Below are 22134 nucleotides of genomic sequence, written 5' to 3' on the forward strand. Positions count from 1 at the left end.
GGGGGAAAGTAATCAGCAGAGATGAGAGAGGTCAGAGACTTTAATCCCCAAGAGAGATGGTCACATAAAGATCCAAATCAAAGATCATACCGTCCTCTCCAAACAATACCGCATGCGCAACGAAGGAGCTCGCAGCACCACTAATAAATAATAACTCTATAAGGGCTGTTTCATAAAAAAAAATGTTAACATGACATTTCATTTTGCTAACACAATATTTAAAAGCTTAACATATTATCTAAAACTATAAGCGTTTGTCAGACACTTTCAGCTTTTCATCATACAAATGTTTATGTTTGGAGGAAAGCCGTATGCTCAGCTAAGGGGTCTTAAGCATTTCAAAAATAATTATAAAATCGTCTTTGTGGTCTAGATACAGAAGCATAAACAAACGACGACTCCAGAACAACACAGAGAAACCGTATGCATTTATGTGGCAATTATCTTTGAAGAGACGCTCTCTGGGTGGAGGAATGTTTACATAACCCAGCTCAAGCTTATCCGTGACATACTGCATCTATCTCCCAGAATACCTGAACAGAAAGCGACTGTCTTGGGAGAAATAGTAGGCTAACACTAGCAGCGAACCTGAAAGCAACGTGTTACAAAACGATTAATAGGAAATTTAAGTAATATGCATTGGCCTATATCTTCCATATGAAAATGTATGGCTTTAAAACTTTAAGCTTCAACTTTCACCATGACTATGAAAATGTAACTTCCTCTTGATATGAAGTCTTTCTGTGCACAGCTCCTCATTGAAATGGTGCATGGATGACATGCGACATGGCCTACCTCAGTAATATTCTAAAGTAGTTTATGATTCTCAATGCATTTACAGTCCTGATTGTACAGTGGCTTCAAAAATAAAACAACGATGTTAATAGGCTAATAATTCCCAATGACACAATATAGCCAAACTTTGCTGCCCAAATACTGAATTGGTCTACTTGAGCAGGTGCAGTTGAACGTCACTCCATTTCGTGGGTTGTGTGTATTCAGTTGAAGTTGGTAGCTCTCATATTTCTTTGGTGAAGAAGACCTTTGGGAGCGGGCAGTTCCCTTGGGCCCGAAGGTGGAGTGGAGCGCAAGGGTCAGGTTCCCATGGGACTTACCTTCACTTCAAACAGTAGGCTTGGTGTTGAATGCTCGGCCTAAGGATGGCACTTTAAAAATTGGCAATATCCTATCCTCACTGTGGGAACTGTTAAGGGACTGTCTGCAGTCAGCACCGGATTCCTCCTTCTCAAGAATATGTAAGTGATAATTTGTTGTTTTGCAATATTTACAACATTTTGCACATGCTTGTATCAAATATTGATATGAATATCAGGATATGGATAGATGCCAGGCATGGAAAGTTTAGTGGGTGCCACCTTTGATTGCATCTTAAACCGACTCACATTATCTTAAGCAATAATTTAAATAGCCTAATTTACAGTTCCATTACCATTTTTTTTTTAGATTGATTTCCAACTGTGATGCAGTAGCCTACTCTGAAAGCTGTACACTAACGAATTGCCTAATGCTATTTCTATATTGCACCGTTTAAGGATGCATCCAGTGAAGTTAAAACAAAAGAAATATATGAGAACGGGGGATATATGTTACATGATTAAATCCTTTCAGTGTAGTAGGCCTATATTTAGTAAAGCTCATTTTATACTCAAGTGAGAATGAAATAATAGGCCTAGGTGGAATTAAAATAAGTGAGTCAATCCAATATACTTCATTAACATTATGAATGAGTGAATCCAATATACTTCATTAACATTAACATTTATTTTCTTATGAAAGCTATAGTTATGCTATTTCATTATGGGTAATTTTGTTTTGACTCTACTGTCTGGTAAGGACTTCTTACGCTGTGTCCCAGGCGAACACATTCTATGAACTTCATGTGGAATCGATTTAGCTTCTATTCAGTTAGCTATGTCATGCACATTTGCTCTTTTGCTGGATAACTTTGCCATTTGACTGAAGCTCGTTGGTGTTTTATTTTTTCCATGAACACGTTATTCGCTGTGTTCGCCAGATTTATTCACAGAAAGACAGGGTCGTGGCCATAGTCAATGCGGTGGATGACCTTTTTGAAGGATAGCTACTTTTTAAGGCCTTCACTCCAGTCACAATTTCCAGACTAGATGCATAATAGTTTCACTAAGCAATAACCCCCAAACAGCAATACACTAACAAACACTTTCAAAACGAGTTATTTTTGAAATCTTTTGAAATCTTTTCTCAGTCTCAATTTTCCTCATTATGGTGTTTCTTCTAGGCACATTTAATTCCTGACTGTCAAAATTTTGAAAATGCCAGCTTTTGACAAAATGCTGGTGGTTCAGGTCCTTCTCGTCCTCATTGGATACATCACGTGCCAGGATTCGCCAAGTGAGTGGATCACAATCCCTGTGTAGCCTATTACCATCTCTAACAAAGCACACACATCTGAATCACTAGAGCAGGTAGGCTTGTGATGAACAGGCACTCACGCTGAGGTAATTTGAGGAGCCAAAGGAGATCATGAATGGGTTTAACATGTAGTTATATGTATAGCCGCTAGGTGGCAGTATGGAACTAACTACTGACATCTTATGGCAAGCAATGTTCCCTGTGGGATGTATACTGACACGTCATAAATTGGGCAAATATAATTTCATTGATCCCCTATCCATCCATATTTTTCATATTGAGATACCAAAGTGTGTTCTATCATAAAGATTAAAGAGTGTAGTCTACATATGTTCCTAACCAAACTGCCATGTGGAATCACATGAGATGTTCATAAAATACATTCACTGAAAATCTAAGGTTTGGTAAGGTGCTATACTTGTGCAGTACTTCAGAAAAGTAGATCTGGGCATTATCTTCTAAGGTGTCGTCAACACATAATTTAGTACCCTTCTGTCTTACTTTAGTATAGTCAAAGCACTTTGGCTCAATATTTGATGTTTAAAATGTGCTATACTGTAAATAAATGACCTTGACCTAGACTTGTACTTTAATGATCTTTTGTGATGCACAGTCTTAAAAAATCTCTATGTTCACAACATCACTATCAAAATCCGTGTACACTTACACACCCCTTTTAGGTGTGAGCACTGTTTGATAGCAAGACAGGCCAACGCCATCATCACCCAGATCACTAACACCTGGGCCGTTTATTTTTAGGCTTTGACCTCGTGGAGGAGTTCCGCTTGTCTGAGTCGACAGGGGTGAGGGTGGTGGACGGATCCGAACCAGATGCAGTGGCCTACAGGATCAACCCCTCCCTTCACCTCAGGAAGACCATTAGGTACAGCACGGAGCTGCCACTCCAAACCCAGTGCGGAGCGCATTTAGCCTAGCGCAGCCTGTTTACACTCACTCCATTTCACTGTGGTCTGGTAACATTCCATTAGAATCTAATTGGGTAAGGGCGAAGCTAACGAGACAAAGTCTTTCCTATATGGAATGTTATGGGATCAACCTGTATCCCACATTAAGAACAGCTCAAGGCAGCATCAGGTTAACTAGAGGCACAGCTCAGCAGGGAGATGAGCTATATAATATTAACTCCCTCAATTAAGGCCGATATAATCCTCTGTTCAGTTTTCCATGATCTTTTTGTAATCTAATCAGTGCTGGACTGCTTTCACAAAACAAAATATTTCCTTTTTGTCATCGCCCAAGTCAGCTGTTCAAGAATTCCGTGGAATACACTCATTCTTGTTGAGCCTTTCCAGACTGTACTCCCAGGAGAAACAGAGTTGCGAGATAGCTTGGCAGCATCATGCTTAAGTGCATCCACATCCTCTAGCAGCTTGATGACACAGATAGAAAACTAGTAAATAGCTCCCGTTAGTAATGTAACATGCATAAGCGCATCACTCTTCTTCAGACTGCTGTACAGACTCATGCAGACTGATGGCACTGATAGAACTTCACACAGATCAGCATGTGAGGGTACAGACTACACAGACCACACTAAAGATGACAGACTCTTCAGGGTCAAATGTGCTTATTTGAAGAGTAATTTACTCACCACTCAAACCCTCATCATATTAATGTGTTGTTAAGAGGATACAGGCTTTCCACCACCTCTGCTGTTCATCTGAGAACAATCATGCCCACCTCTAAACAGCAGCTTTCATCTTGTTTTCTGGACAGGGCATATTCTTTTCCTTTGGCTGTTTCAAGTTTTAATATAAAGGTTGGGAATGGGTCTGGTTAATAGAAGCTCTGTGTACCTTCATATAAAACAAAGCGCTATGCTGAACCACACCACAGAAATCAAAGCATACTGTCAAAATGTTTTACCAACAAGACAGTGATAAGATACAGTTATCATGAACACTTTAGCATCTTCATGTTTTTGTAGAGAGTGGCTGGCATATGGGTTTGTATCATTTCAGCATGGATTCCTGCTGGAGAGTGGCCTGAGCACGTAGCAGTGTGTCTCTGTTTGGGAGGCTTGTGAGTGGTTAATCCATGTGTTGGGTCTTTCCTTTTTGTGCCTTGGCCAAACACACTGTCCTCATTGAACTCTCACTGCCTGACAACGAGGCAGTGTTTGTGTACGGAGTAGGGGGAACCACACCGTCATAAATCAACGACAAATTGTGGGGAGAATTGTGATCGGCAACAACACATGGGAAACAAAGAAGGGGTTAGATTGAGCAACGTTGCACATTGTTCTTTCGAACGCCTTTTTCGTTTGAACTGGAGGGCTTTTATTTCCACATAAAAACGGGCAGGGAACTATACAGAGGAACACAAGGCCTCTGATCCACAAATAGGATCTGTTGAAAACAGAAAAAACATAACAGTAAACAGCCAGCAGTTTGGTTTCACTTAGTGTGCGGACTCATTGAAGATTTGTTATGCAACTCAAGGCCGTGCTGAGATCTGCTCAACATACGCTTGTGATAGTTAATCAGGGGGGCCTGACTCCATTCTGTCTTTTATGTTCTCGACATGCGACACCTCGTCACCTCCCATAATCCCAGTGACGTCTACCCCGATGGCCTACCCACCGACTACGCCATCATCGCCACGTTCAAGATGACCAAAGACGCCGCCCGCTCCTCCTGGAACCTGTGGCAGGTCAGCGACCCGCAGGACCGCGAGCAGGTGGGCCTGCGTTTCCACGGCGACTCACGCACACTGGACTTCTTCTACGCGGGGCCACATGGCGGAACGCAGATGCTGCGCACCTTCGATAAAGTGGACAAGCTGTTCGATGGCGAGTGGCATAAGTTGGCCATGAGTGTGAAGGGCGGCAAAGTCAAGCTGCTGGTGGACTGCGAGGAGGTGAGCGTCGAGACCATTGCCGAGTCGAGGCCCGTCATCCGTCAAGGGTACACGTCCATCGTGAAGAGAGCAGCCAGGGACCGCACCAGAGACCGCTCTGTCCAAGTAAGTATGGGAAAGTGAGATTGTGCATGTGGATAAAAGGCAAACCCTCTACGTATTGTCATTGTCTATACATTTGAATACGCTGCTACATTCATTAATGAAGGTGTTTAAACCCTACGAGGTAGCATGACTGTGCTCCAGCTCACAGTGTTCCATCTGACCACAGGTGGACGTTCAGAAGATGCAGGTGTCGTGTGACGCGGATGAGGCCTACTCTGAGGGCTGCTGTGAGCTCTCCAGCGTGGTGAGCAGTGGACAGCCCTGCTGGGCTTAGTCTGCCATAGTAACCGTTTAGTGCCAGAACATGTAGCCAATGTGGTCTGAATGACCGCCATGATGACTGTAATAGTCCAGTTGGATCTGTTTGTCCAACTCTCTGCCTGTTATCTAACCTGACTCTCGCCAGATGAATTTCGTTCCGCTTAGCTCCGCCTAGCTCCGCCTAGCTTCACTCACATCCATCTGGGACCTCTTCCATTGAGAGTGATTTCAGCATGAGATTGTATGGTTGAGCCAATCAGGACGCAGGGCAGGAGTTTCATAGATGTGACATAGCGTAGAAGCGACTGTGAGACTGTCACGGGTTGGCTTCGATGTGAGTGGTTGAAGTAGAGATAGATGACGGACAAGTGGCTTATTCAATCATATGCAAGCATTTTTTGATTAGGCCCAGCCTTCTGAAACACCATTCCAATGGATTGGTTCCAGAGCTCCAGTGGAGCTAGGCGGAGCAAAATCTATGTGGCGAGAGTCAGGTTACCTGTTATCTGCCAGACACAGAAATCAGTGGAATAATGCAAATAATGTAAATAATATTAAACGTGCATTAGTGCATATTATGATTTGGTACAGCATGTGTGTGTTAGATAGACTGACTCTAGACCGTCACCTTTTCTCCCAGTGTGGTGGGTACGCAGAGATTGGCCTGACTGCAGGCAGGGCCACATGCAGGTGTGCTCACGGACAACCAGGTGTCCAGGGAAAACCAGGTCCAAAGGTAACATCCTCGTCATGCCTGAGTGGGGCATTCTGATCATTACACACACTCACGTTCTCTTACGTCTTACACACATTCTCTCTCAATCTCCCTCTCTCTCTCTCTCTCTCTCTCTCTCTCTCTCTCTCTCTCTCTCTCTCTCTCTTACACACACTCACATGCATGCTCACTCAAAAGCCAATGTTATTTAGTAGACGAGTACACTAAAACTCCAAAAAGAAGCTTGACATGCATACTGTATGCACAATCACACACACACAGAAGAGAAAAACAAGCAGACAGCATTCAGAGTCACACCCTCAAAAGCACACAGTATTTTACAGTAACAGCTCACATGCGTATGCTTTGGTGGTCACGCTGTTTATCTCATCTGTCCACCCATAGGGACACAGAGGTTTCCAAGGAAACACAGGAGATCCAGGAAGAGTGGGAAACTGGGTAAAGCCAAAACACACACACACATACACACACACACACACATTCTCTCACACACACACACACACACACACACACACACACACACACACACACACACACACACACACACACACACACACACACACACACACACACATACACACACACATGCATACACAAACGCACACACACACACACACACACACACACACACACACACACACACACACACACACACACACACACACACACACACACACACACACACACACACACACACACACACACACACACACAGACACACACACACAATCACATACACCAAAGCATTCTGTGTTGGCTGGAACGGTGTTTGTCACAGGCAAACTTGTACACAGTTATTAGGAGTAATTGGTGCGCTAATTTAAAGTGATTATGGGAATGTCAGAAATGGGCAGAGAACAGGGCTGTGGCTGGTTTGTGAGAAAGAGTCCCCTTCCATGGCCTGTTTCAAATGAGTGTGTGTGTGTGTGTGTGTGTGTGTGTGTGTGTGTGTGTGTGTGTGTGTGGGGGTTGAAACTGGAAAAGCCCCCTTTTTAGAGAGAGAAGTGAAGTTGTGGAAAATGGCAGTGGACGCATAGCTATGAGACGGCATGATGGAAACAGGGCTGCAGGCAGGGCCGTCTTGAGATGGTAAACACTCTGGACTCTTTCTCTCTACTCTTCTTTCTCTCCCTCCGCTGTCTGGAGTCCCTCTGTCAGGATAGAGAACCTTAATTGACTCAATTGAAATGAAAGTCACCGATTGTGAAACCCATAAACGGGCTTTTCCCATATTACAGACATTTCCAACTGCTTTATGAAGCGCGCACCTTTACTGGTGGGTATTATATAAAATACTTAGAAGTTGACTTCCAGGAACGTGAAATGAATATTCACATCACCAAGAGATTCAGTGGTTGCACTGTTTTCTCTCCAAAACATTCTCTCTGTCTCTCACTCCCATTTGCTCAGTGTCCCAACAGACACACACACACACACACACACACACACACACAAACACACACACACACACACACACACACACACACACACACACACACACACACACACACACACACACACACACACACACACACACACACACACACACACACACACCACACACACACACACACACACACACATACTGGGGCAACCACTCAATTATGCTTGAAGCACTCAGGAATGAATTTTGAATGGCAACCCTTGAACATTGTTGGGAAGAGTTAGCATTCTCAGTGAAGCACTAATGAAAACAGCATTTTTCATTTTTAGTGTGTAATTCTAATGGACAGCCAAGGGAAGGGATTTCTTATTTCACAGTCCTGTAACCTCACATTGGGCCTCTCCAGTAGCCTGGGTGTTGTTAGGGTTTTGAACAAAGGAGGGGAAGGAAAGAACATACTGGTGTGTGTACCAAATAAATAGGATGGATTGAAACCCAATAAAACACTAGAAGGTCCCCAGGAGGTTAAAAAGTGGCATTAGGTACAGTCAGTATGTCCCGACCGATCATCCTCATTAAAAGACGGGGCACGCAACATCAGGATGCAATTACTTGTGTACATATGACTCGAGCGAGCACGGCCATGTTTGTATGCCACCCCTGGGCAGCAGACATGAGTCTTTCCACTCCAGAGTTATGACTAATTTATCCGCTTTGATCTGAGTCCAGTTCCCAGCGGTGAACTGGAACCTGGAACAGACAGAAACGGTATCTTTTTTAAACATGACCCCGAGAACATGTGCAGATTTCCCAGCGCAGTCTCTGCTTACAGGAGGGGGTGGGAGTGGGACAGGAAGTGCGGGCTTGTAGAGCGGCACAAGGGAAGGGATCTGCCAGCACGCTTTACTGCATTACGTGCAACAGGTTTAGTGTTCCACGACGCACTGTATAATGTTTTACCGGCGAAAGTAAGATTGCGTGTCGGAAAGGACACCCAAGTGTCCACCCAAGGACAACACGGACACATGTGCACCCAGAGCCACAGGCAGACTCACACAGAGGGAAAGTGAGAGAGAGAGAGACAGAAAGAAAAGAAACTAACAGACACAGACCCCCACACACACACACACACACACACACACACACACACACACACACACAGAGTAACAATGATATCACACAACATACTTACATACAGAAGCAAAGAGGCAAGGCAAGTCAAAACATGGAATAGCAGATAATATTAAATAAAAGCATGAGGGACAAATAAAAAATAAAAAGAGAGATATAGGAACTTTCACACTGTACACAAGCACACACACACACAGGCATACAGATGCACACACACACACACACACACACACACACACACACACACACACACGATACACACAACAGACACACACACACACACACATGTGCTAACGGGGAGGGGGGGGTAACATCTGTCCTCTCTGATTCAGCCGAGCCCTCACCCCCCGCTGCTGTGTGAATCACAGAGCTGGGCCGTGTTTACAGCCTCCTCCTCCTCCTCCTCCCCCCCCCTCCTCCCCCTCCTCCTCCGGAGCCAGAGAGGTGCATTTCCTGACTGGAAGTTGTGTAGCGCTCCTCTGCTCCTGTGTGTGGTCCCTGCTGTGCTATCCAGGAAAAAAGAAATACCCAGCGCCCCTTCATGCTCACGCTGCACCTCTCTAAACAGAGTCTTCCCCTTGGCTCACACACAGTTCGTGCTGTCGTTGGACACGTTTAAAATAGAATTGTGTGTGTGTGTGGGTGTGGGTGTAAGTGTATGTATGTGTGTGTGTGTGTGTGTGAGTGTGTGTGTGTTTGTCTGTGTGTGTGTGTTTGTGTGTGTGTGTGTGTGTCAGCAGGTAGCTGAGTGGATTGTTCCCTTTGCACTGGGAGTAGTCAGATGCGTAAGGGAAGGATGTTGTCAGAGGTAGAAGGATTAACACAACAGATTCACTTAAGGAAAATGAATAGGAGAAATACACAAATCAAAGACATCCCAAACTGATTGTGAAATCAACACATCATGTAAAAGCGACTCGTATTTACTCTAGCTTCATTGAGATGCTCTCGCTTGGTTTTAGTTCTTAATGAAAAACATGCTATAGCCCACAAGAAAGGATAAAGAGTATTGGATCGATTGCACAGAAATGTATTATATTTTATCCAGCTGGAGCACTAGTGTTAAAGGGATTGGGCTTTTCAAAATGGCTGCCAAAAAAACGGCAAGAGTTGTAAGTAACACTCTGACATCCTCTTCTGTCCAGGGTATCATATATTTTTTCTCTATTGCCTCAGTATTTTAGCATTAACGTATGGATAATGAAACACATTTGTCATCTGCACTAAACAATCTACCGTAATTTGAAAGTCCAAATATGAAGCTCCCAGGAGTGTGCTTTTGTGGTGGAGCTGTAGCCTCCAGCCATCTCTGTAATGAAATAAAGAGCACTGTCATTGCTTACTCACCTATCTGGTCCAAAGCCAAAAGCTAGTGAGGGTCATCTCTATGATGTTTGTGTGCTTATAAATCCCCCTATTTTCAAACCTACAGGGGATTCGCGGAGCAACCGGGGACTATGGAAACGTCGGAGAAACCGGCCCCAAGGTGAGAGCGAGCTCCTCTGTGATTGGCCGCTGTGAATCTTGTTAGCTTCTGTATGCTAACCTTGTGTGTCCAACACATGTTCCCCCAGGGTGACATGGGCATCAAAGGCAACAAGGGAGTGAGAGGACTCCATGGCCAAGAGGTAATATATCATCCCCATATCCCGCTCAGCTCCTCGTCCTCCTCCAGCTGTTTAGCTGTGCTTGATCGTGCTAAACCATATGACTTATTTCTCCTAAACAGGGTGATAGGGGTCCTAAAGGCCTAAAAGGATTAACAGGTGCCGCAGGGTTTAAGGTAAGATGCTATTCCTTGTTTATTGTTTATATACATGCTAACTTGGCAGCGGTTGTTGGCAGATGAAGACGTAGCGGCGCTCCTCCGTGGCGGGATGCATGTGTGTGAGTGATGGCTGTGGCACAGGCAATGACAGAGCCTCTTTGCTGTGTTCATGCAGGGCGTGCACGGGTCCCCGGGAGAGATGGGGCCTAAAGGAGCGCAGGGAGAAGTGGTATGTTCTCTGGAAATGAATCCGCTGGATCTGAAGGGATGATCCCTTTTCCTGATCCCAGTCCGAAAAAGTGTTCCCTAAGACATTTTAATGATTTTGTGATTTACAGTAATGAGGAAAAACACAAATCATCTCCTGATTTATTTATTTATTTATTTACATTTCCCAGGGTGCCTCGGGTGAAACAGGATTTGAGGGTATTTCAGGATACCAAGGAGTGAAGGTGAAAACAACTCCTCTACCACTCTCTCTTACATTCCTTTCCCTCCTCTCAATACTGTTGCATCACTTTTACTGTCCCAAAATGCTTCGAAATGCAAGTGTTACTTTATTGCGAGTCTGTTTTGTAGGGACAAGAAGGCCGGACTGGTCGAGATGGACCCCTTGGACCCCAAGGGCCACAGGTATGTTAACTAGCCCCACCATGGGCCCTCTCCTCCACCGTTAGTCATCATTAGGACATTTAAGACCCATGCGCCACCCCTAAACCTAGAAGCCTGCCACCTAGGGGATTGCCCAGGCAGGCAGTCAGACAGGCTTACTTACTCAAGGCATGATTCATTCTGCTCAGGCGGGGGAGCGGAGCCCCGTGGAGGGGTCCTTGTAATTCGCAATTTTTTGGCGCATAAAACTCCGCTTCACTCCACAAACAGTAGTGGCACCTGGAGCAGAGTGAGAGAGATCCTGAGGGGTGGTGTGTGTTGTGTGTGTGTGTGTGTGTGTGTGTGTGTGTGTGTGTGTGTGTGTGTGTTTGTGTGTGTGTGTGTGTGTGTGTTTGTGTGTGTGTGTGTCTGTGTGTGTGTGTGTGTTGGGTGAGGGTCATGGTGAGTTAGTGTTCCCCCCTCTCAACAACTCTCAATTATCCCCCTTTGACTGAGGCAAACTGATTGGCCACCAGCAGGGACATTAGGGAGAAGGTTCCCCTGCAGAGGGTCTGGGATGTAGATTCCCCAAGGACTGGCCCAAGCCTCTGGGACACGCTTCCCTGACCAGCACAAGAATATTGGAATGTTAGCTGGTCCCACACAGACAGACAACCTCTCGCTCTAGTTTTCTACCATACCTTTTGTATTGTTATTACACAGTTAGTCACTGTACTTTCTTTGATGACTAAAATAACCCTATAAGGGACCGTTCGTTATTTATAAACGGGGCCACCGGAGGAAAATAGGGGAGGGTCATGTCTTTTTATTCTTTGTTGAGGGGAGGGTCACCTAACTTTTTTTTGTCTAGGAGGGGGGGTCACCCACCTTTGTATTAATGAAAACAGCAAAAAATCAAAGTGGCTTTTTTGATTGTTGATTTCTGTTGCCATATAACGTTCTCTTTCGTTCCAGCTATGAATCGAATGAATCATGCTTTCACAACAACCACGTCGTTAACTTAAATAGGCCTACTGTAGGTTAACATCACTCTGAGTTCGCATTCAAGCAAGCAAAACGATGATTTGAATACATCTGTTTCTCTGGAAGGGCAAGGGGTAACAACAGGACAACACAGAGACAGGCCAGAATGCAGGACTAATGTTATGAGAGTATTACAGTAATATGGGATATTCTACGGGAAAATATTAAAACGGCAAGACAGCGGGGAAAAGTTAAAATGATAGTCAAATAGGCAAAATGAAATTGTGCAAACGGCCTTTTCAAGTCATTTGAGAAGTAAGGAGTGTAGCATGCTCCCCAAATTGACTTCGTCTGAGAGTTTTGGATTATGTTCAGCTTCGGCAGCTTTACAATGACTGAGGAAGCCTAGAGACGAGTCCATAGCAACAAGTTCATGTGTTGAATTTGTTATTACCCAATGTGCTTTGTTAAATGGTCTCAATGTTTTATTGTTTTATTTCATGTGAATACTTACTAGAGGAGTAACTTATTTCAAGTAGCCTAGGCTAATGCAGTTGCAGGAAGTGTGCATTTAGTTTCCATGCTTATTGTGTTTCCACAACAATGTTAGTGAATAAATCTACTGAAATGGCCACCATCTTGGTGAAGTGTGATGTGTGATGTGATGTGATCAGAAAGTAGAGGGTGGGTTTAGAACGATAGCATACGTCGATGTGTTATAGCGCTTTATAACGTGATCGGAAGGTATCGACAATTGGCTGGGGAGGGTCATGTCTTTTTTGAAAACACTGCTGGAGGGTTGTTGAAATTTTTTTTGCAGCCATTGGAGGGTCATGCGATTTTTGATTGAAGCACTCAAAATCCCTCCGGTGACCCCGATTATAAATAACGAACGGTCCCCAAGAAGACTCCAAGAGAGAGGTTTTGACACACTGCTTGTGCAGTTATGCACCCAATCAGATCCTATTATTTATGGTTTTCTTCGTCTCTCCTCCAAAAGGGAATTGTGGGTGATCCTGGCGAGCGTGGAGCTGCAGGCGAGAAGGGAAAACCTGTATGTGTCCCTCCTATTCATTATTTTTCTGGAATGGATTTTTATTTAATTGTTTATTAATTCATTCAAATGAATATTTTTTTACAACTTTGTTTTTAGTATTTGTACACAATCTGACTAATGTGAATGATCTTTTTAAAGGGTGTCCAAGGAAGAAAGGGGAAACCTGGCAGCCAAGGGGAAAAGGTCAGTGCGACTGAAAAGAAACATTTTCTAACAAATGTGCCAATCTATACAACATCAATTTAGTTCAAAGTAATTCTGCACATCAAAAAACGTTTTCAATTTCACTGGAAGTTAATCCAACATAAATAAGACCATTAAACTCAATTAGTACAACAGCAGCAATAAATCATGCCAAAAACCCTTTCCAGTCCCTCATTATGAATTATTATCACGTACATTGCATCCTCCATGTGCCAAAGAATATGAACAGTGGTGGCTTTAGTGATGTCTCAGGCTTCATTCTTGGGATTGTGATCTTATGTAACCAATATATTTGATCAGTTGTCATTTCGTGTTTGCAGGGAATTGTGGGAGATCCTGGTTTGCCAGGGAGAGATGGAGGTCCTGGTGTGGAGGTACGTTTCAGTTTCCTCTTTTGTCTTATCCTGACATTCTCTCCTCACGTCTAAATCTCTACTCTAAGAGCTTTTTCTTATTCTCACTCTTTAGGCATACCAAGGACCACAGGGCAAAGATGGCAGGGGTGGACAGCTTGGAACTCGGGTAAGTACACACAAGAAATGCTCATTGTGATTTTTATTGTTATTTGTTACTTTTTTTTTTTAATAGAGTGTCAGTCCGTACACTTGTTGGCTAATACACTGGCACTTCTAACAGGGCGAGAAGGGAGCTGTGGGACCTCCTGGGAACATGGGGCCCCAAGGCCAGACCGTGAGTACTCTTTCTTGGCCCCTTAAGGGCCATTTCCATTGGTCTTTCTATCTGAATCAGTTTCAGTGTAAAAAATGGGGCTTCAGGAGTATTCCCAGGTTTCCCAGGATTTCCTCTCTTGCACAGATATCAGCTGGATAGTTCTGCTTTGTCCCTAGAGGCAGCAGAGTGTAGAGAAAGATAAACTTTTGCCTTCAGGTAGATTTATAAAATGTTACTCACTCCAGGGCCCAAGAGGTTATAAGGGCTCGGCGGCGAAGCCAGGAAGGCCCGGATTTATCGGACCCCCAGGACCCACGGTGAGCATTCCGGATAAATATTCCACAGGCCTTTGAAATACAAGTTCATTCTCTCCAAACCACTAAAACATGCCATGCCTCCACAGGGACACATAGGATTACCTGGACGCCCAGGCCCTAAGGTAATGAACTTTATACATTTCACTGCACCGCCAATGGAATCTTTATTGCCTGATTATTTATGCTACGCGGGTGGCTTTTCAGCTGGCAATTTAGCAGTCTGTCTATCCCTCACCTGATCACCTGAATGAATGCTGTGTGGTTCACAGAGGATAAACCTCAGCAGTGGCTGTAGCTACCTCTGTAATCTCTACTGTAATGTTGGAGGGCTGCAAACATGGAGTCCTGTGGCTCTGTTCTAGTATTCACAACATTCTTGTCACAGGATTTAAAGCCAAGACACGACTCACATTTATCTTTGTCTATACATGACCATGGAGGTGCACATGTCAAGGTCAGCATAGCACAGCACTGTATCATGTAACAGCATATGGTTTCCATAGTCCTCCTCGGTTCTCGGTTGTCAGATGGGAACCACACATACAGTAAGCCTCCTATGAGTCAAAGCAGGCAGACAATTGAATAATTCTTTGAGCTGTCCAGACGGGCTCAGAGATTTATTTACAATGAAAGGGGTTGTGTGTGTGTGTGTGTGTGTGGGGGGGGGGGGTATTTTTAGATTTCCTGGTAAGTCCCAGCCTCAACATCTGGACCTTTGGTTCCTGCTTGCGCTGGAGGCCACTTAAGCACCTGCATTTCATGTTTTCAAGATGCTCCTCAATGACAGCCGACAGGGCTGCTTTCTTCAAAATGATCTAAACACTTGTGAAAGGCTTGTGTCATCTAGTGAGTCACAGGATTCAAAGTCACATCGAACGAAGATGTGCTGTTGTGCCGCTGAACCAAAAGAAATGCCATATATCTGTCCATACGGCACGGAATGTGGGAACATGGCCACAGATACCAGATTTCGAGGCCTGACGTGTTTTTTGAAATGCGATCGTGTCTGATCTCAGCCTCCTGGACTGCCGAGTGCACAGGCGGCGTTTCAGACAGCCAGCTGGCTCCGACGCAGGTCATACACTACAGAGTGTATGTGACTGAAAGCACAGGCCTCTCTGTTCTATGTCCAGTGACGGTTCTCCATTAGTAGGAAATCCTTTTCAATACGTTCTCTGACGCCAGTTAAAAGCAGCCTCTTGCACCATGTCAGAGCTTTTAAATACGTCTAAACTCTGTTGAAACATACATGGCTTGCATACAAGAACATATAAATGCCATTGCAAAGTGTTCTGCCACAAACGAAGGAACCCTAAAGTAGCGAGTTCAGCCTTGAAGTAAATCTGGTCTTGTACACACATAGATTTCACTGAAGAGTTGCAGCAAAGGCATTTGAGCCAAAGCCAATCATCTGAAATGCCTCTGGTGACTCTGAACAATTGTTTTAAGGTGGATAATGCATCATTGGTTACTCAGATACAAGCAGTGCAATACATTTAGATCATTAAAATGAAGAGATTTCAGTAGAGAACCTGAAGCAATGATTTAGTGTACACTCAAAGACCAAACATAACTTTGAGATCATAGTATCCACATCTCTGTTTGTATTAACATTTATAACAGTGACAGACAAATTGTAAAGAGGGTGGTGTGACCACAGCTGTTGTGTGCTGTACTGATGCACTGTGGTCCAGTACTGTACATCACAGACCCCATGATAAAGCATACTGCAGCTCAGAGGAGGAGGAGGAGGATGGATTTTGACTAGAGGATCTTATCTTCATCTGTCCCCTGCTCTACACCCCTGCCTGAGACTCATCACTGACACTCTTGATCAGCCGACTGAACCAGAAAAAGGACGCTCTGACCGCACACAGGACAGAGAGAGAAGGAAAGGATTTCCATACAAAACCTTTTAGCTAATCTGAATCAGCTTCTCAAGGCCTGAAAAATTGTCCTGGGGAGTATTTTTGGAGTCAGGCTGTTGAGCTTCTCTGGCGAGTCTCTGTAATAGACATGTGCTTGCATTTAGATTGAAATCACAGCATGGTGTAGGTATATATTGGATCTAGACATCCTGCTAGGGAATGAACCATACATCCCTGCCATCGTTGTAGCTATGCAGTATAGGCTTCTCGGGTAGAATGAAGGAGCTTAGTCCATTTGTTCGCTGGATGGTGCCAGATCAGTGAGCCTGTGTGCTTTCTCTCTGCTGGTCTGTCTGAAGTCTCAGTGTGCAGGGCGATGGCAGCAGTGTGGTTGGAGAGCATAAGTTGGCTAGCGATTTCCCGCCCAGAGGTTTGGACAGAGTCGCGGGAGCGGAGTTGGTAGGAGCTGAAACGTCAGGGCAAAGACGATGGGCTCCATTTCCTTTTCCTCTTCTGTTGAATCACTCCCTGTCAGTCAGGTCCACAGACAGGGCCACAGACAGGGCCACAGACAGGTCCACAGACAGGGCCACTGCATGATTATGTTGATTGAACGCTCCCATGGCCTGAGAGAAAAATAATTAATGTGACAAAGAGCTTTGATGGACATGCCACCGGACAGGCCTTAGGGTGGGTATCTTCTCGACACAAACTGACAGCTATGTCGTCTTGAACTCCTACATGGATGAAACTGACTATTCATTCCATGTAGAAAATGTAATTTGGTAAAATGGTGTTTCAATCAATTTTTCATTAAAATAAATGCATTAGAATAATAAATTGATGGTTCTTTCAGGGGGATACAGGTATACGAGGAATCCAAGGTGTAAAGGGTGCAGAGGTATGAAAATATTCCTGGGTGATGACAAGATATTATTTTATATTCAATCATTTCTCTGTGCATTGTTTCACCATTACCTAACATACACTTATATTTTCCCAGGGAGAAAAAGGCAGCAAAGGTCCCAAAGGATGGGTGAGCAATTCCATAATATTTCTATTGAAGCCTTAATTTCATTTAGACAATGTGAACCTGCTAGTTTCAAAGCATTCCGATATGAATAGATTTAGCAGGTCAACACCATGCATCGCAGAACACAATCTTATTACCAAGAGCTTGATCAGGCTCCCGAAATGACACTGACTATGTGTGTGTGTGTTTGTATATGTGTGTGTGTGTGTGTGTGTGTGTGTGTGTGTGTGTGTGTGTGTGTGTGTGTGTGTGTTTGACTTCTTATCTCAAGGTTGGTGACCAAGGTCCTCCAGGGTTCCAGGGAGTGCAGGGGGTTCGGGGTCCCGGCGGGGAGCCCGGTCGCAAAGGGCCCGTGGGAAACAAGGGTGTCCGGGGTGAGGGAGGCCCCGTTGGGTTCCAGGGCCCGCCAGGACCACCTGTAAGTGCAAAGCTGGCGGGGGTGGGTTTGGTTGTGCAATGTTTAAGCCATTGAGTAACATGTTTTGGGAGAACTCCACGCAAGTGTTTGGAATAAAGATTTTATTGACCACTGGGATTCGAAATGGAAAGGAATCTTCGCCAGTGTTACCTTAACTAAGCTATGAGTCATGTGGTAAAACAGATTGAAATGCTACATACTGCCGTTCTAAATAAAAATCATTTCAAGCTCTTCTTAAGTGCACCAACGTCTACAAGGGCATATCCTCATCTTAGAATTTGTGGCAAAAAGAACTTCTAAAGGTGCTTTGACTTGTCTTCCTGAACTTATGTTCACTCTTTGTTTTCTGTCGGATTTTACCAGATAGTTAAAGCCCCACACCCATATGTCATCAAAGCTCGTGTGAGACCCAGTCGTTCTGGCACTTGGCACATTAAATATGTGGTAACCATTTTGGTGTCAAGAATGCTAATAAATGGTTTCTCATTAGTGTTGGTCTCTCTGCAACGCGCAGGAAAGCTTTTCATTTTGTACGGCAGTAAACCCCGTAATGAGCCTAACGAAATATTGTTGGCGCTGTTTGTTTCTCGTTCATTACTCTGCCACCCATTTTCCTGCCTACCTCTGGGGGTTAAGTGCACTGTTTTCTGTTCCATGTCCCAGACTTGGGTCACAGCCAGTTACGTATGTGGTAATGATTTTCTCTCTCCCCCTCCCTTTCTCTCTCTGTCTGTCTCTCTCTCTGTCTCTCTTTCTCAGGGCCCGACCCTCCCCGCGCAACACGTCATCGAGGTCTGCAAGCGCGTGGTCCTCGAGCAGATGTCCACCTTCGCCAACTCCGTGAAGCGGACATGCGCTGCCGTCTGTCCTCTCTACGGAGACGTGCCCATGGGTGCCCCCGGACCCCCCGGACAGAAGGGACCCCCCGGACCACCCGTAAGTCCCCCGCCCCCCACCCACCCATCCTATTTGTCTGTGGCAAAAACATGCACAGTATAGCTGTGCGCCGCTGGGCGTTAGCGTCTGTCAAAAGCAGCACACGCTGTTAAGTCTCTGTTGACAGGCGGAGCACTCTGCAGCCCACAAATGCAGTGTTTCAGGCTTCATTGCTTTTGTGGACCTGCAGCCATAAAACACAGGACCGGATTACGCTCTATACATTATTTATCTTCGCCTCTCGCGGGGCCAACTTACATCCTTTGCCGATATTGTGACAGGCTGCGAGCGAGCGAAAAACACCGGACTGTTTGGCAGAGCGGCCTGGAATTAAGGCGTTCAGAATTTCCGAGTCCCTGTGAAGACAAATAAGAAGTCACAGACGAGACGGGGCACTTGCCGCTGCGTTGAGAACTCTTGGAGAAGACAGCCGTCTGAGTTGGAAGTGGAATGCCTGTTCCCCCATTTGTCTTGAAGGGCTCGTTTGAAGCCCCACAGACATCCTCTTTCCAGTGGCCCTAATGGGGATAAAAGTACATGGGGCCTCAAGTGCAAACACATGATAGGAATAGCCATCAGCCACAGGTTCCTCTGGCTTGACACCACATGACATTCAAATTTACTGCCAAAGCCTTCGAGTGATAATGACATGTAGTCGAGGAAAAATAAATATTCAGAGAAAACTGTCATGCTTAGTTTAAATGCCACATGTATTGCACCAGTGTCCATGTATACACAACCATGTCAAATTCTTTACACTTGAAATGTTAGGAGATTATAATTTCTTTAACAGTACTTTAACAGTACATTTCATTGTTTATTGACACTTTGTTTACAATTAATTCCACCAACCTTGCATTCTCATTATAGTATTCAACAAAAGTTAACTTTTTTCTTTTTATGCTAGATGCAAAAAGTGTGTATATTAACATGATGTAGCAGTAGAAAGCACACACATAAAGGTCTGAATATGACTGCAGGGTGACCCTGGTACTGATGGTGTTGATGGCGAAGTGGGACAAGAAGGATTCTATGGAGAGGCAGGTGACCCTGGCAAACCCGGATTGCGAGGTAAGGGTCATCATATAGATCATACTCTATATGGCCTCATAGTCACTGAATACCCATCTGCAATCAGTAATGTTAGTCATTAACACTGGATGGGTGGAACTGAGGTTTACTCATAAATAGTAATTATTTCATAAATGCAACTGTCTCTACATTCAAATATTCTCAGATGAGCTGACATAACTGCATAGTCGAGGACTTGTGATAACAAACATGATATCCAAGAGCAGGTGAAGGTGTAGATTTAACAATAAATGAATATCCATGTACAGAACAGAACTAATTGACGTGAACCATGTACTTCTCACACATATTGCAAGATGTACTTAGGCTTCAAGTTATGATGAGAGTTGTGTTTAGACTAAGTAGTGAGTTATAGTATGTGCTTACTTGATATATAAATAGTGTCATTTATTCTTAAGTAGATTGTATTAAGCGTGCTTAAGGACTACTTACTCTGCAATTAAAGTTAAATATGAATGAAGACACTAGAGCTAAGCAGGTGGTAGAGTACCCACAAATGTTTACGATTAGGGATTTACTTTACTAAACCCTAAAATGTGTCATAAATACCCTTAAGTAGGTACTGGAAACCCAAGGGTTTGTTTGCATTGGTATAATCTCAGTGGTATATGGATAATTTACCACTACAGGGTTCTCTCTATAGGCAGACCATCTCAATGTATTGCTATTTGATCCGCCATGATGTCACATGTATGGTACAGTCCCTCCGCCAAGCCAGTGAAATTGAAGAGTGTTTACAAGGCGTTTTATACATTTATTCGCCGATGATCTCAGTAACACACATGGTCGTTAATCACGTCGAACAGCACGTTCCCGTGTACCAGCCTCGTCCCCAGGGCATGCCAGTCCAGCGTGGGGGTCGTTAAGCATCACAGTAAAAGCCTCTCTGTGTCCCAGGTGAGCCAGGAGATCAGGGCGACAAAGGAGCCAAAGGCTACGGCTTGCCGGGTTACCAGGGAGACCAGGGAGCAATGGGTAACTTCATCTCGCTATTTATTCAACATTATGTTTTTCATACCACAATTTGTGACACTCACCTTTCATTGTATGTTGCTTTTGTGTGGAGCAGTGACATCAACATTAAGTACATAAGTACATAAGGTACATATAATATCAGTGTAATACAGACATTTCATCATAATCATTCTGTGTCACACTATTCAATGCCACACCATTGATGGTAATAACCTACATCACAGCCAGCACTGACTAGTGCTCAATGGAAGCACAGTATGATTTGTGTCCAACGCACGTCTTTCAGTACATGAAGAGTTTATACTTCATCCACACCACCAGGTAAGAGGGGCAGGCTTGGACGGGCCTTCAACGGACGTCCGGGAGAGACGGGCGAGAGAGGCCACGGTGGCCGGCCTGGCCTCAGGGGCCATCCTGGCCTGCGCGGCGTTCCTGGGGTGTGCTTGACCACTGGTTGTGCGGACCTCGGCACAGGCGCAAGTGGAGGCGCAAGCGGAGGCGCAAGTGGAGGCGCAAGTGGAATTGGCGTCCCCCAGCCCCAAGTGCCTGCACTCGTGCCCGCCCGACCAGCACCCCGACCCCAGCCACAGTCACCCCGTCGCTTCCGAGGGCGCGGTTAAAACTGTCAACAACAAGACTGAAACAAACAAACAAAAACAAAACAAAGTCACTTTTAGTCACTTTTAAGGGTGGGGTTGGAAGAGAGGAGAAAAAAACCTTGCTGTTCATACAGAGATTTGCCCATGATTTAAAATGATTAAATATGTAAATATATGAGCCAAAATTGTATTGAGAAAGACTGAAACAGACCCACTAGCCTTTTGTCTTGTTCACCAATCAGTCTTTAACATCAGGAAGGGAAAACAACAGAGGAGCTTTGACGAAGACAGGTGGATAATTATTTAACTTGATTTTGAGTGATACTTGGTCATCTCTTTCTGACGTGGAATACTGCTGTTCTTTGTAATAAAATGTGGAAAATAATGACTAGCTTCGCCATGCCACCTTTTCCACTGTCTCTTATGATGAATGAGTTGTACTGTGTTCTGTATTCAAGCAGCGCTGGATCATGAGCATAATTACAGGGTAATAATACTCTCCAATTATGTGATTTCAGATCTATTGTGATAGGAATAAATGAGTTGTAATTACTTAATTATAACACATAGTTACAAGATACACAAACAGATAGCCTTCCAAGGCTTGCCCCAGCACGCAATCAATAAATGTGTCAGATTATGCACACAACATGGTGTAGGGTATTATATTAGCCACAGTGTGGCACGTAGGCTATAATTTGCGAACCAGCA

General features: G+C 44.5%; 1 protein-coding gene across 1 annotated transcript; it reads left to right on the forward strand.

Moving 5' to 3' along the window:
• The first annotated feature begins 994 nt into the window (after positions 1–994).
• Positions 995–22072, forward strand: zmp:0000000760 (collagen alpha-1(IX) chain). Its single transcript, XM_048270548.1, has 27 exons — positions 995–1256; positions 2279–2391; positions 3172–3295; positions 4989–5397; positions 5564–5641; positions 6299–6394; positions 6779–6832; positions 10342–10395; positions 10484–10537; positions 10639–10692; positions 10853–10906; positions 11076–11129; positions 11257–11310; positions 13253–13306; positions 13448–13492; positions 13834–13887; positions 13982–14035; positions 14150–14203; positions 14431–14502; positions 14589–14624; positions 17227–17271; positions 17374–17406; positions 17675–17821; positions 18581–18757; positions 19738–19828; positions 20747–20824; positions 21146–22072. Exons 2-27 carry the CDS (start codon positions 2313–2315, stop codon positions 21442–21444), a joined length of 2403 nt encoding a protein of 800 aa, XP_048126505.1. The 5' UTR covers positions 995–1256; positions 2279–2312; the 3' UTR covers positions 21445–22072.
• Positions 22073–22134: the final 62 nt, after the last annotated feature.

The sequence above is a fragment of the Alosa alosa genome, chromosome 18, assembly GCF_017589495.1.
Source record: "Alosa alosa isolate M-15738 ecotype Scorff River chromosome 18, AALO_Geno_1.1, whole genome shotgun sequence".
NCBI lineage: Eukaryota > Metazoa > Chordata > Actinopteri > Clupeiformes > Clupeidae > Alosa > Alosa alosa.

What these genes read in the sequence shown, in the direction of transcription:
- zmp:0000000760 (XM_048270548.1), top strand. Translation starts at nt 2,313, where the DNA reads ATGCCAGCTTTTGACAAAATGCTGGTGGTTCAGGTCCTTCTCGTCCTC. An exon ending in AGGGAAAACCAGGTCCAAAG is followed by an intron (nt 6,395 to 6,778) that starts GTAACATCCTCG and finishes GTCCACCCATAG; the next exon opens with GGACACAGAGGTTTCCAAGG. An exon ending in CTGGCAGCCAAGGGGAAAAG is followed by an intron (nt 13,493 to 13,833) that starts GTCAGTGCGACT and finishes TCGTGTTTGCAG; the next exon opens with GGAATTGTGGGAGATCCTGG.